Raw genomic sequence first — 14,759 nt, forward strand, 5'->3', positions numbered from 1 at the left:
CAGAACACAGAAGTCGTAAGCGATCCCTTGAAAAGAGATATTTTTATATTTTATATTTCCTGTGGCCGGGTCTTATCGGGACATAGAAGTAGGCGTCTTTCAGGTCCACTGTAGTGAACCAGTCACCCGGTCTGACACACCTTGAAGAGGCAGGATATATGTGATGTGATATCTAAAGGGTTAAAAACGATTGTGTGGTGTTGTGAGTGCTGTGCGTTATCATGTGTTCTGAGCACAGCACATTCAGCACAATCTGATGAGAACTGCTTGAGATGCATTTCTCAAAAGATAGTTAGTTATGCTTTTATAGGCGCTGTTATGTCTAGTTTGAGGTAAAGCTGCTTAGTTAAAAACAACCCCTTATAAGGGAGTCTTCATCTCTGAGAAAGTTCTATAATCATGACATGTTAATTTGCCTATTTGTTCCTATGCTAATCAAGTATAAATATCGTGCTACCTTGTCAATAATCAAGAAAGAGTATGTGTTCCTGTAACCGCTGCTGCTCTTCCCTTGCATGCATTGTATTAAAGCTTCTTGAAACTGCTATTCAAGTGGAGTCATCAGTCATTTCACATTAAATGGGATTTTACCGACTACACAACCTGGCGACGAGGATGGGATGTGCCGCAGTGATTATTCTTTCCTGTCTGGTACTGGCCTGCCAAGGAGGGCGAGTATTTTAATGAAAACCACCTTCCATAGTTAGTGGTTAAGCCACTAGCAGACTTGATTGATAAAACTGCATGAGGTGAAATAAAAGAACAACTAAAAGGCTATACGTGTTATGACTGATGTACACTGGTGAGCAGGGGTCTTGAGGTGTTGGTTGAATAGTACGTACTGTAGTTTCACTCGGGCGAACCCGAGGCGACGGCGTTGTAGTCATTAGAATAGGGCTAAGCGACAGGGGTTGTAGCCAGCAGAATAGGGCTGTAAAAATAGAAGTGTCACTCGGGGTGGTCAGCTGCACCTCTGAGGGGGGGTCATACAGTTAGCAGAATAGGGCTGTAGAGACCTGGTTTGTTGCAGTCGGTAGGACTGCAAAAATAAAAGTTTCACTCGGGCGAACCTGAGGCAGCGGTGGTACTGTAGAGACCGGGTGTGGAGGGCACCGAAATACAGTGAATAAACATGACTGAGGTTATTGATTATGTGTTAACAAAACATAGTAAATGGCAGAAGTCAATGTTGGATGAAGGCTGGGATCCCATGTGGACCCCAGTACAGCATCGAGAATGGTGGAGCAAGCAGGACAAATATCGTCCTGCTAAAGGGATTGTAATTATGTGTAGTGTGCTGCCCCAGGTGCAGGGAGCACTGACTACGGCATTAGAGAAGGTGCAAGTGTGTCAGGAAGAGACTGCCTTGCTTAAGGAACAATTTAAGTTTTTGCAGTGCTCCATGACAAAGGCAAGCAAGGTAAAAATGAGAGTATGTGCAGTCGCAGGATTGGGTAAGGGTGGAGTATTGCAAAGTAATGGTGGTGATATAGATTGGGATGGACTGGAGCGGGAAGCCGCTGTATATCGAGAGGATGATTGGGATTTTTATGATGATGAGGAGCGTGAGGGGCTAGCGGTGGGAGGTGCAGAGGTAATGGATGGGAGTGAATAGGAGGGTGATGCAGGGGGTGAGTCAGGACGGGGATTACCCATTAAGGGCTCCGGTCCAGAGACGCGGTCCAAAGTGAAACGATAACAGGGAGGCAGGGACATGCCACGTACTCGCCTGGCGCCGTTCCGGGTTAGGCGAAATCATGACTTCGAGGAAGAGAAAGTAATACACCCTTTGACGCTGCTTGAGAAACAATCATTAGGGACATGCTTGCCAAAGATTAAACGGAAATGTGCTACTAAGGATTACTGGGCGAAGATTGAACAGCAAGTTCTGTACTGTGGTGAGCACCCAGATATCCATGGTGCTTTATCACCAGTAATCCAGTTGGCTCCTGGAATAAGGGCCCTGGACCTGCGGCAGCAAACTCCCAGGGATGCTGCTGAGCCACTGGTGGTTTTGCTGTTGCCTTTTGTGCGTAAAGTGGTCGGCGATATTGCCGGCCGCTGAGTCTGAGGCTGCTGAGCCCTAGGACGCCAAGGCGCCATTTGTTGGTCCTAGAACGCCAAGGCGCCAAGTTGACTGGACGGTGTGGTACGGTGCACAGAGGCAATGTATGGTGCACAGAGGCACGGTATGGTGCACAGAGGCACGGTATGGTACGGTGCAGAGGCACGGTATGGTGCACGGTGCGGTACGGTACAGAGGCACGGTATGGTGCACGGTGCGGTACAGTGCACAAAGGCACGGTATGGTGCACGATGTGGTACGGTGCAGAGGCACAGTATGGTGCATGGTGCAGTACGGTGCACAGAGGCACGGTATGGTGCACGGTGCGGTACGGTGCACAGAGGCACGGTACGGTACGGTGCACAGAGGCACGGTATGGTGCACGGTGCGGTACGGTGCACAGAGGCACGGTATGGTGCACGGTGCGGTACGGTGCACAGAGGCACGGTATGGTGCACGGTGCGGTACGGTGCACAGAGGCACGGTATGGTGCACGGTGCGGTACCGCGCACAGAGGCACGGTATGGTACACGGTGCGGTACCGCGCACAGAGGCACGGTACACAGTGCGGTACGGTGCACAGAGGCATGGTATGGTGCACGGTGCGGTACTGTGCACAGAGGTACGATATGGTGCGGTACGGTGCACAGAAGCACGGTATGGTGCACGGTGCGGTACGGTGCACAGAGGCACGGTATGGTGCACGGTGCAGTACCGTGCACTATCTGTTTCTTTTTTCTTTTTCTTCTCCTAACGGACCACACTGGCATGAAGTGAGTGAGCATGGGTGAGCCGAATGGCCTTTTCTCAATCTAGAATGTTTTATATTGCTTAAAAAGTGTCCCGCCCCTTTGTTTATTATTTATTTATATTATGATTTATATATTTGTATGACGGCAAAAGCCAGTATTATTTGTTATTTTTTCTTTTGATTAAAAAACCTCGTGAGGATGCGTGACTGATCAGCTACTCATTATTTAACTAGCTGTCAGTCACGCATCCTTACTAAATTCGTGCAGCTAGTTAACCCCTCGGCCAGAATATAAAAGCCTGCAGCTGTCTGCGCTCAGGGTGAGGGTGTTTGAGAGTGGAGAACGAGAGTAGAGACAGGAGGTAAAGAACTGAAAATATAACACTTGCTAAGCGTGCTGGTTTATACACCAGCACGATACTTATTTGTTTGGCCAACGTGCCCTTTTGTTTAGTGTTTTGTGTTTCTTGAACTCTTTTGTTTTGTTATTATTTAATAAAGCGCTGACTGCCGCTGTGCTTCCGTTTTGCCCCGCCATTCGTTGTTTTGGTTTTATGTTCCTGGTCCATGACATCACCACACCTGTGCACGGCAACCAGTCTGTCACAAACCCCTTGACAATATGAAATACCTCTATTAAGTTGTTGTTGCTTCACAACATTCTTCCAGTGTCCCCTTGAAAGAAAGATCACCTTTCCTCTGGGAGAATGTAAACAAACCAGACCGTCGGCAAGTCCTTTCACTCGTTCACCGTGATGAACAGAAACGCACACAGCAGGCATCTTTTTACATGTGTTTCATTTTGTTACATTTACAAATTAACAATTACTGCTTAAGTACCATTATTTTTACATTTCATCAATAACATTTTTATATTACAAATGATGAATATTTAATAATTACAATGCGTTATATAACTGTTTAGAGCTGAGAAGGGAGGGAGTCTGGCTCATGGTTAGAACTGGCAGGGAGAGAAGCTGCGTGGTTCTGGTGGTTAGAGCTGAGGAGGGACTGGGAGGGAGGGAGGCAGTGTGGCTCTAGTGGTTAGAGCTGAGGAGGGACTGGGAGGGAGGGAGGCAGTGTGGCTCTAGTGGTTAGAGCTGAGGAGGGACTGGGAGGGAGGGAGGGAAGCAGTGTGGCTAGTGGTTAGAGCTGAGGAGGGACTGGGAGGGAGGGAAGCAGTGTGGCTCTAGTGGTTAGAGCTGAGGAGGGACTGGGAGGGAGGGAGGCAGTGTGGCTCTAGTGGTTAGAGCTGAGGAGGGACTGGGAGGGAGGGAGGCAGTGTGGCTCTAGTGGTTAGAGCTGAGGAGGGACTGGGAGGGAGGAAAGCAGTGTGGCTCTAGTGGTTAGAGCTGAGGAGGGACTGGGAGGGAGGGAAGCAGTGTGGCTCTAGTGGTTAGAGCTGAGGAGGGACTGGGAGGGAAGGAGGCAGTGTGGCTCTAGTGGTTAGAGCTGAGGAGGGACTGGGAGGGAGGGAGGGAAGCAGTGTGGCTCTAGTGGTTAGAGCTGAGGAGGGACTGGGAGGGAGGGAGGCAGTGTGGCTCTAGTGGTTAGAGCTGAGGAGGGACTGGGAGGGAGGGAGGCAGTGTGGCTCTAGTGGTTAGAGCTGAGGAGGGACTGGGAGGGAGGGAAGCAGTGTGGCTCTAGTGGTTAGAGCTGAGGAGGGACTGGGAGGGAGGGAAGCAGTGTGGCTCTAGTGGTTAGAGCTGTGGAGGGGCTGGGAGGGAGGGAAGCAGTTAGGCTCCAGTATGAAATCAGTCTGTATAAAATATAGTGAAGCTGGAGCCAAGATGTCCAACACTGGGTACAGTTGCATTATTACATGTATAATAGTGGCATAATTGTCCATGGCCGAGGTGTGGAGTAGTTACATCAGTCCCAGTCTCTCTGCTCCCCTAAACAGTGGGTGTGCCCGTGGGCTTCACACTCGCAGGCCAGTCCCCGCTTCCTGACTCCCCCCCCGCCCCCTCACTGCCCCTCCCTCTCCAGGCCGAACACTCTCAGCAGAGTGTCCAGGTCTCGCTGATCCGCGGCGCTGTACAGGCTGCTCTCCCCCATCATGGACAGGGCCATTCTGAGCGTGCTCCAGATGTTGTCTGAGGTGGCCCCTCCCCCCAGTGTAGAGGTCTCGCCCCCCTCCCTGGCAAGCCCCTCCCCACTGGCAGAACGCTGGAGGCGCAGTGCTTCCAGGAAGTGCTCGACCGCTTCCCTGAGAGAAGGAGAGGGAGAGAGAGAGGAGAGAGAGCTGCTGTGAGAACTACAAATCCCTGTAGTTCTCACAGCAACTACAAGTCTGTGCGCCCTGGTTGGATTGTGCTGTACTGTTATTGGTTACCTGTGCGCCCTGGTTGGATTGTGCTGTATTGTTATTGGTTACCTGTGCGCCCTGGTTGGATTGTGCTGTATTGTTATTGGTTACCTGCGCGCCCTGGTTGGATTGTGCTGTATTGTTATTGTTATTGGTTACCTGCGCGCCCTGGTTGGATTGTGCTGTATTGTTATTGTTATTGGTTACCTGCGCGCCCTGGTTGGATTGTGCTGTATTGTTATTGGTTACCTGTGCGCCCTGGTTGGATTGTGCTGTATTGTTATTGGTTACCTGTGCGCCCTGGTTGGATTGTGCTGTATTGTTATTGGTTACCTGCGTGCCCTGGTTGGATTGTGCTGTATTGTTATTGGTTACCTGCGTGCCCTGGTTGGATTGTGCTGTATTGTTATTGGTTACCTGCGCGCCCTGGTTGGATTGTGCTGTATTGTTATTGTTATTGGTTACCTGTGCGCCCTGGTTGGATTGTGCTGTATTGTTATTGGTTACCTGCGTGCCCTGGTTGGATTGTGCTGTATTGTTATTGGTTACCTGTGCGCCCTGGTTGGATTGTGCTGTATTGTTATTGGTTACCTGCACGCCCTGGTTGGATTGTGCTGTATTGTTATTGTTATTGGTTACCTGTGCGCCCTGGTTGGATTGTGCTGTATTGTTATTGTTATTGGTTACCTGTGCGCCCTGGTTGGATTGTGCTTTATTGTTATTGTTATTGGTTACCTGTGCGCCCTGGTTGGATTGTGCTGTATTGTTATTGGTTACCTGTGCGCCCTGGTTGGATTGTGCTGTATTGTTATTGTTATTGGTTACCTGTGCGCCCTGGTTGGATTGTGCTGTATTGTTATGGGTTACCTGTGCGCCCTGGTTGGATTGTGCTGTATTGTTATTGTTATTGGTTACCTGCGCGCCCTGGTTGGATTGTGCTGTATTGTTATTGGTTACCTGCGCGCCCTGGTTGGATTGTGCTGTATTGTTATTGGTTACCTGCGTGCCCTGGTTGGATTGTGCTGTATTGTTATTGGTTACCTGTGCGCCCTGGTTGGATTGTGCTGTACTGTTATTGGTTACCTGTGCGCCCTGGTTGGATTGTGCTGTATTGTTATTGTTATTGGTTACCTGCGCGCCCTGGTTGGATTGTGCTGTATTGTTATTGGTTACCTGTGCGCCCTGGTTGGATTGTGCTGTATTGTTATTGGTTACCTGTGCGCCCTGGTTGGATTGTGCTGTATTGTTATTGGTTACCTGCGTGCCCTGGTTGGATTGTGCTGTATTGTTATTGGTTACCTGTGCGCCCTGGTTGGATTGTGCTGTATTGTTATTGGTTACCTGTGCGCCCTGGTTGGATTGTGCTGTATTGTTATTGTTATTGGTTACCTGTGCGCCCTGGTTGGATTGTGCTGTATTGTTATTGTTATTGGTTACCTGTGCGCCCTGGTTGGATTGTGCTGTATTGTTATTGTTATTGGTTACCTGTGCGCCCTGGTTGGATTGTGCTGTATTGTTATTGGTTACCTGCGCGCCCTGGTTGGATTGTGCTGTATTGTTATTGGTTACCTGTGCGCCCTGGTTGGATTGTGCTGTATTGTTATTGGTTACCTGTGCGCCCTGGTTGGATTGTGCTGTATTGTTATTGGTTACCTGTGCGCCCCCAAGTTCACACAGCTGATGCCCAGGTTGTATCGGGAGCGGATGAAGCCCGGCTGCAGTTCTAGCGCTCGCCTGTAAGCTTCCACCGCCTCCTCCGAGCGACTGCCGTTAGCAAGAGTGGCACCCAGCTTATTCCAGAGGAGATAGTCCTGAGAGGAGAGGAGAGAGGGGATGAAAGGAGAGGAGAGATGGGAAGAGAGGAGAAGAGAGAGGGATGAGAGCCTCTCTCACTCTCACCTCTGGCCTGGCGCTCAGCACAGTGTTGAAGCAGAGACACTCTCTCACCTCTGGCCTGGCGCTTAGCACAGTGTTGAAGCAGAGACTCTCACTCTCTCACCTCTGGCCTGACGCTCAGCGCAGTGTTGAAGCAGAGACACTCTCACTCTCTCACCTCTGGCCTCACGCTCAGCGCAGTGTTGAAGCAGAGACTCTCACTCTCTCACCTCTGGTCTGGCGCTCAGCGCAGTGTTGAAGCAGAGACTCTCACTCTCTCACCTCTGGCCTGGCGCTCAGCGCAGTGTTGAAGCAGAGACTCTCACTCTCTCACCTCTGGCCTGGCGCTCAGCGCTGAAGCAGAGACTCTCACTCTCTCACCTCTGGCCTGGTGCTCAGCGCAGTGTTGAAGCAGAGCCTCTCTCACTCTCACCTCTGGCCTGGCGCTCAGCACAGTGTTGAAGCAGAGACACTCTCTCACCTCTGGCCTGGCGCTTAGCACAGTGTTGAAGCAGAGACACTCTCACTCTCTCACCTCTGGTCTGGCACTCAGCGCAGTGTTGAAGCAGTCGATGGCCTTGTCAAACTCGCTGCTCAGATTGAACAGAACCCCCAACCCACACTGCACATCCGGATCAATATGAGATGGGTCCAAACTGACCGCGGAGAGGAAGAGAGACTGGACCTCCGAGAAGAGAGAGCTGAGACACAGAGAGAATGAACAGCAAGGATCTGCATGTTACATAGACTACTAGAAGCAGACCAGCGTTTCTTCTGTTTCCCCTCAATAACCCTAATAAAAGGATCTATCACTGGATTGATGGACTGATTGATTGATTGATTGATTGATTGATTGATTGATTGATTGGTTGGCACTCACTCTGGCAGCAGGGACCCGAATGCTCTCCTGTGCGCCTCGCCCGCGCTCCCGCTCTCGCGTTCCTTCACCAGGCCGCTGTAGCGAGGGTTGTGTCTCAGCCAGTCCCGCAGAGTCTCGCAGGCCTGCTTGTGCAGAGACTCGTTTGTGAAGCTCACAGCCAGAGCCATGAGGCACACCAGGTTATCAGGCTGGAGCTGCAGGCACCTGGGGGTGTATGTGGTTTCAGAAATGCATATTTATAATGGAAGATTACATTTTATTTCAAATGTGTTTACTGGCTGCCTCTAATCAAGTTGAGAGTGTGCTTCACTCTCAACACTCTGTGCTGTGTCGGGTCTGAAAACACTCTCAACATGACTAGAGGAGCCACTGAACACTCTGAAGCACATTAGTGTACAAGACATTACATCTAAATAAAAGTAAAAAATTAAATGAAATCTCAAGATGCCTGCTTGTGTGAGGATTATTATGGGATGCGTTTGGTGTGATCTTGTCAGGGTGCGTTTCCTGATTCTCACCTGCGGAGGGCACTGATAGCAGCCAACTCCTGCTCATTCTCAGCCTGAGAGGTTCCGAGATATTGCCACGCCTAGAGGGGGAGGGGGAGTGGAGGAGAGGGGGAGGGTAGGTTGTTATATCTATAACAAGTTCACATCAATGTTAGTGCAGAACACCAGCTTAGTGAGACACAGACAGACAGGCAGACACTGATTCTGATACTCTGAGTAACTTGTGCTGAAGAATGTCCTTAACAAGTGTCTTCAGCTCCTCCTCATCCCTCTTGCTGTGTTTTGGGGTCCCCCCTTGGCTTGTCTCACTGTGTTTTGGGGTCCCTCTCGCCTTGTCTTGCTGTGTTTTGGGGTCCTTCTCCCCCCTCTCTCTCGCTGTGGTTTGGGGTCCCCCTCACCTTGTTTTGTTGTGTTTTGGGGTCCCTCTCCCTCTCTGTGTTTTGGGGTCCCTCTCCTGCATCGTGCTCTCTCTCTACGTTTTGGGTCCCGGCTCCCCTCTTTCTGTGTTTTGGGTCTCCCCTCTCTCTGTTTTGAGTCCCCCCTCCCCTCTCTCTGTGTTTTGGGTCCCCCCTCCCCTCTCTCTCTGTTTTGGGTCCCCCCTCCCCTCTCTCTCTGTTTTGGGTCCCCCCTCCCCTCTCTCTCTGTTTTGGGTCCCCCCTCCCCTCTCTCTCTGTTTTGGGTCCCCCCTCCACTCTCTCTCTCTGTTTTGGGTCCCCCCTTCCCTTTCTCTGTGTTTTGTGGTCCCCCCTCCCCCTCTCTGTGTTTTGGGGTCCCACCTCCCCCTCTCTGTGTTTTGGGGTCCCCCCTCCCCTCTCTCTCTGTTTTGGGGTCCCCTCCCCTCTCTCTCTGTTTTGGGTCCCCCCTCCCCCTCTCTGTTTTGCGTCCCCCCTTCCCTTTCTCTGTGTTTTGGGGTCCCCCCTCACCTCCATGTGCTGGGGGTCCCTCTGGACGGCGCTCTCGAACAGCAGCACTGCGTTGGGGATGTCCCCCCTGTGGAGCCGGCGCAGGCCCTCCTCGAAGGGCTCGGGGTGCTCAAGCAGCGGGTTCTCACTCTCGAACTGGTACCCCTGAGAAACACACAAACACAGTGCCCCCCTGCGAGATTAAACACGACATCCTGCTTCTCAGAGTGTGTGTGTGTGTGTGTGTGTTTCATCTGTGACTGTGTACCTTGTCGTACGACGATGTCACAATCTCATCGAACTCAGAGAGCCAGGGATGTGACTCTGCGTCTCTCTTTGCCATCTCCTCCCACTCCACCTGCAGCTTATCCCAGAAATCCACGTCCGACTGGAAACAGAGGACAGGGTTAAGCTGCAATTACAATCCCTGAGAAACTACACCCCCACACCCCCCTCTTTAAACTACAATTAGAAAGAGAGAAAAACTACAAGAAACTACACATCCCAGACTCCCCTTCAGCACACTGCCCTTCAGAGTGAGTGTGCCAGTCCCGGTGCATTCTGGGTTCTGTAGTCCTCGCTCACCTCCACTGCAGCACGGGCCTTCTCAAAGTCTGTATCTGAGACGAGGGCTGGGGCCTTGGTGAACTCATCAACCCAGGACTCCACCGACGACTGGAACAGAGAGTGAGAGAGAGATAGGAAGTCTGGGCAGATTCAGTTAGCTCCCCCTGGGCAGCAATATCATTGCTTTAACGTAACAGACCTGGACATCAATGATATAAATGCACTGACAGTAAAACCTCAGTCCTACCTATCAGACCACTGTCAAACTGTCCTCTACCTAAAGAAACCCCATAAATCACAACAACCACAACAAGCCCTCTGCAAACCTCCTCAGTATAGCAGAACAATACCAACAAGCCCCCTGCAAACCTCCACAGTATAGCAGAACAATACCAACAAGCCCCCTGCAAACCTCCACAGTATAGCAGAACAATACCAACAAGCCCTCTGCAAACCTCCACAGTACAGCAGAGCAATACCAACAAGCCCTGAACACCCCTCTGTGTAACACTCTCCATGCACTCGGCTACAGAGGAGTCTGTGGGGGAGTGTGACGGGGTTGCCTGGAGAGGTGGTGGCGGCTGAAGAGAGAGGGGGCTCTGTGGCGTGAGGTGTGCAGAGTATGGGCATGTCAGGGATGGGTGCCCATATGAAAAGCCCCTCCCTCTTCTGGGAAGCTCGCGATCAGGGTGAGGTGGAGTCGGCAGAGGACTGGTCCCTCTGTGAAAAACCTGAAGCCCAGCCACCGGCCCAAAAGAAGGGGAGGAGCGGCTGTCCCAGGAAGAAGTTGGTGCAAGCTCCAGCAGTCACGAAGGCGAAGCCCAAGCATACAGAGTGCACGGGAGGGGTGCACGGGGTCCAAGTTCCTGAAAGGTGATGCGGGATTGGCTGGTGCAGAATGTGACCGTCTCCAGATTGATTCATTTATTGCTAATTTGGAGACCTGCAGCTGTCACTGAGCGAGGTGGAGTGTGTTCAGGGAGAAAGAACGGGAGAGAGTCGGAGCTGAGAATCAAAACTAAAGAAAACAATTGCTATTCGTGCTGAAAGAGTTCAGCAGGATACTTGTTGCGTCTGTGTTTGATTTGGTCTTTGTCTGTTTTGGCCATCGTGCCGTTTATTTGGAGTGTTTTGTTTTGTTAAAACCTTTTGTTTATTTATTATTAAAATCTGCGTGTCAGAGCATTCGTACCCAAGTGCTGTCTGTGTCTATCTACTTCCGGGTCTGTGAAGTCAAACCACGAAGCCAACCTGCCACAGGAGTAACCTCAGCAAACTGTTGTGCAGCATCAGAAATCAGAATATCCCAATTCCTAACAAGCCAGACTGGATTCCTTCCAAAACACTACACTACTGACCACATCTTTACTCTAAAAACACTGACCAACACACACACACAGGCAAGATATTCAAAACACACACACTATAGGATATTAAACAGGAGAGAGACACACACACTATAGGATATTAAACAGGAGAGAGACACACACTATAGGATATTAAACAGGAGAGAGACACACACACACACACACACACACTAAACAGGAGAGACACACACTATAGGGTATTAAACAGGAGACAGACACACACTAGCATATTAAAACAGGAGAGACACACATTATAGGATATTAAACAGGAGAGAGACACACACTAGCATATTAAAACAGGAGAGACACACACTATAGGATATTAAAACAGGCGAGACACACACTATAGGGTATTAAACAGGCGAGAGACACACACTATAGGATATTAAACAGGAGAGAGACACACACTATAGGATATTAAACAGGAGAGAGACACACACTATATGATATTAAACAGGAGAGAGACACACACTATAGGATATTAAACAGGAGAGAGACACACACTAGCATATTAAAACAGGAGAGAGACAGACACTATAGGATATTAAACCGGAGAGAGACACACACTATAGGGTATTAAACAGGCGAGAGACACACACTATAGGATATTAAACAGGAGAGAGACACACACTATAGGATATTAAACAGGAGAGAGACACACACTATAGGATATTAAACAGGAGAGAGACACACACTATAGGATATTAAAACAGGAGAGAGACACACACTAGCATATTAAAACAGGAGAGACACACATTATAGGATATTAAACAGGAGAGAGACACACACTAGCATATTAAAACAGGAGAGACACACACTATAGGATATTAAAACAGGCGAGACACACACTATAGGGTATTAAACAGGCGAGAGACACACACTATAGGATATTAAACAGGAGAGAGACACACACTATAGGATATTAAACAGGAGAGAGACACACACTATATGATATTAAACAGGAGAGAGACACACACTATAGGATATTAAACAGGAGAGAGACACACACTAGCATATTAAAACAGGAGAGAGACAGACACTATAGGATATTAAACCGGAGAGAGACACACACTATAGGGTATTAAACAGGCGAGAGACACACACTATAGGATATTAAACAGGAGAGAGACACACACTATAGGATATTAAACAGGAGAGAGACACACACTATAGGATATTAAACAGGAGAGAGACACACACTATAGGATATTAAAACAGGAGAGAGACACACACTAGCATATTAAAACAGGAGAGAGACAGACACTATAGGATATTAAACCGGAGAGAGACACACACTATAGGGTATTAAACCGGAGAGAGACACACACTATAGGATATTAAACAGGAGAGAGACAGACACTATAGGATATTAAACAGGAGAGAGACAGACACTATAGGATATTAAACAGGAGAGAGACACACACTATAGGATATTAAACAGGAGAGAGACACACACTATAGGGTATTAAACCGGAGAGAGACACACACTATAGGATATTAAACCGGAGAGAGACACACACTAGCATATTAAAACAGGAGAGAGACAGACACTATAGGATATTAAACCGGAGAGAGACACACACTATAGGGTATTAAACAGGAGAGAGACACACACTATAGGATATTAAACAGGAGAGAGACACACACTATAGGATATTAAACCGGAGAGAGACACACACTATAGGATATTAAACAGGAGAGAGACAGACACACTATAGGATATTAAACAGGAGAGAGACAGACACTATAGGATATTAAACAGGAGAGAGACAGACACTATAGGATATTAAACAGGAGAGAGACACACACTATAGGATATTAAACAGGAGAGAGGTGATTCACAGGGCTCCTCTATTTTCTGACTCTGAAAGCAGGGAGGTAGCGACGGTCCTACAGCAGAGCATAACTCCCGTCCCCATTGCGAGCCTTTTATTATGCGTTCTTCACGTATGAAAAATTTTTCATTTTCTGGCACGATTATCAAATTCCACTAACAATACATACTTTGTATATTGCAACAGGTCGCCAACATTTCTGGAGCAAAACAGGTTTTTGGGTGTGATTCGCCACATATTTTGATGTTTTATTTATGGCTTTACAGTATCAGCTTCTATGTCTGTTTTGATTTAGATGTAATGACTTGTAATGTGTTTTGAATTGTTCAGTGGCTCCTCATGCTGTCTCTTGCTCTCTCTGTATTGTCAGTGTGCTGTCTCTTGCTCTCTCTGTATTGTCAGTGTGCTGTCTCTTGCTCTCTCTGTATTGTCAGTGTGCTGTCTCTTGCTCTCTCTGTATTGTCAGTGTGCTGTCTCTTGCTCTCTCTGTATTGTCAGTGTGCTGTCTCTTGCTCTCTCTGTATTGTCAGTGTGCTGTATCTTGCTCTCTCTGTATTGTCAGTGTGCTGTCTCTTGCTCTCTGTATTGTCAGTGTGCTGTCTCTTGCTCTCTCTGTATTGTCAGTGTGCTGTCTCTTGCTCTCTCTGTATTGTCAGTGTGCTGTCTCTTGCTCTCTCTGTATTGTCAGTGTGCTGTCTCTTGCTCTCTCTGTATTGTCAGTGTGCTGTCTCTTGCACTCTCAATATGATCAGCCCCCCAACACTTAGAAACACTCAATATAGTGTTTGAACAATTTCCTGTGAGCACGGCCTAACCATTACCTAGCCAGCCGAGGGGAATTGCAGATGCTATTGAGTGGTGTGAACTCTGCCTAGTAAAGCTGCTTCTCTCTCTACTGTCCGGGGTGCTAATTCACAGAACAATCAGGACTGCTTTAAGGACTGTTTAAAATCACTCTCTCAGGTTAAAAACAGACTAAATCTTCTCACTTTCATGACCTGCAATCTGTAATTAAGGAATCTTTAAAAGCGCTGTCCCTCTCGAACCCTGTGCCTGCACCAGTCCTGCTGTGCCATGAGTGCGCCCCGGGACTCTCTAGCGGAGGGGTCCTACCTTGTCGAATTTAGCTGCCCAGTGATCTGCATGTTCGGACTGCCTGACTTCATTGTGGTCTACAGTCACAAGACCCTCTCCGATCTCCCTAATGAACTTCAGGAACTACCAAGACAAAACCAGGAAGCACTGGGTTACATACTAGGGCCATCGCAGCAGGGTAAGGACTGGGAATGAGACTCCCACTGCAGAGCAGCTCCATCCACTCCTGCTTTTATTAAGAGTTTAACAAGACCTGCCTGAGCTTCTTACAGGAATGAGAGTCCCACTGCAGAGCAGCTTCAATCCACTCCTGCTTTTATTAAGAGCTCAACAAGGCACACCTGAGCTTCTTACCTATACACTGGGGCTATTCAAGCTCGTAATAAAACCTGGAATTGGTGAAACTGCTGTGCAACAGGAGTCTTATTATCCACCCTGTATTATGCAGCAGGACCAGCTGCATGCTCTACCTCAAGCAAAATCTCCCCTTAATTCCACCTTAGAGTTTCCCTTGGCACAGGGTTTACACAGGACTACAGAGAAACAAGGACAACTACAGCTCCCAGCATGCCTCCCTGTTCACAGAACCGTGACATCACAATGGA

The 14,759-nt window shown here is 48.9% G+C and overlaps 1 protein-coding gene across 5 annotated transcripts in view; it reads right to left on the minus strand.

Moving 5' to 3' along the window:
• Nucleotides 1–3,597: 3,597 nt before the first annotated feature.
• The window catches only part of pex5 (peroxisomal biogenesis factor 5), a 51,631-nt gene continuing 40,469 nt past the window's right edge, over nucleotides 3,598–14,759 (minus strand). For 4 of the 5 annotated variants that reach the window (XM_058993511.1, XM_058993512.1, XM_058993513.1 and 1 more), the window contains 9 exons: nucleotides 14,173–14,277; nucleotides 9,876–9,965; nucleotides 9,559–9,678; nucleotides 9,312–9,455; nucleotides 8,398–8,468; nucleotides 7,880–8,083; nucleotides 7,535–7,700; nucleotides 6,778–6,935; nucleotides 3,598–5,025 (listed from right to left, as the gene is read on the minus strand). In XM_058993511.1, the coding sequence (XP_058849494.1) occupies nucleotides 4,785–5,025; nucleotides 6,778–6,935; nucleotides 7,535–7,700; nucleotides 7,880–8,083; nucleotides 8,398–8,468; nucleotides 9,312–9,455; nucleotides 9,559–9,678; nucleotides 9,876–9,965; nucleotides 14,173–14,277 (1,299 nt within the window). In that variant the 3' untranslated portion in view covers nucleotides 3,598–4,784. The remainder of the gene's footprint in view (nucleotides 5,026–6,777; nucleotides 6,936–7,534; nucleotides 7,701–7,879; nucleotides 8,084–8,397; nucleotides 8,469–9,311; nucleotides 9,456–9,558; nucleotides 9,679–9,875; nucleotides 9,966–14,172; nucleotides 14,278–14,759) is intronic. The other variant, XM_058993514.1, reaches the window with a different exon arrangement.

This window comes from Acipenser ruthenus, chromosome 20 (assembly GCF_902713425.1).
Source record: "Acipenser ruthenus chromosome 20, fAciRut3.2 maternal haplotype, whole genome shotgun sequence".
Taxonomy (NCBI): Eukaryota; Metazoa; Chordata; class Actinopteri; order Acipenseriformes; family Acipenseridae; genus Acipenser; species Acipenser ruthenus.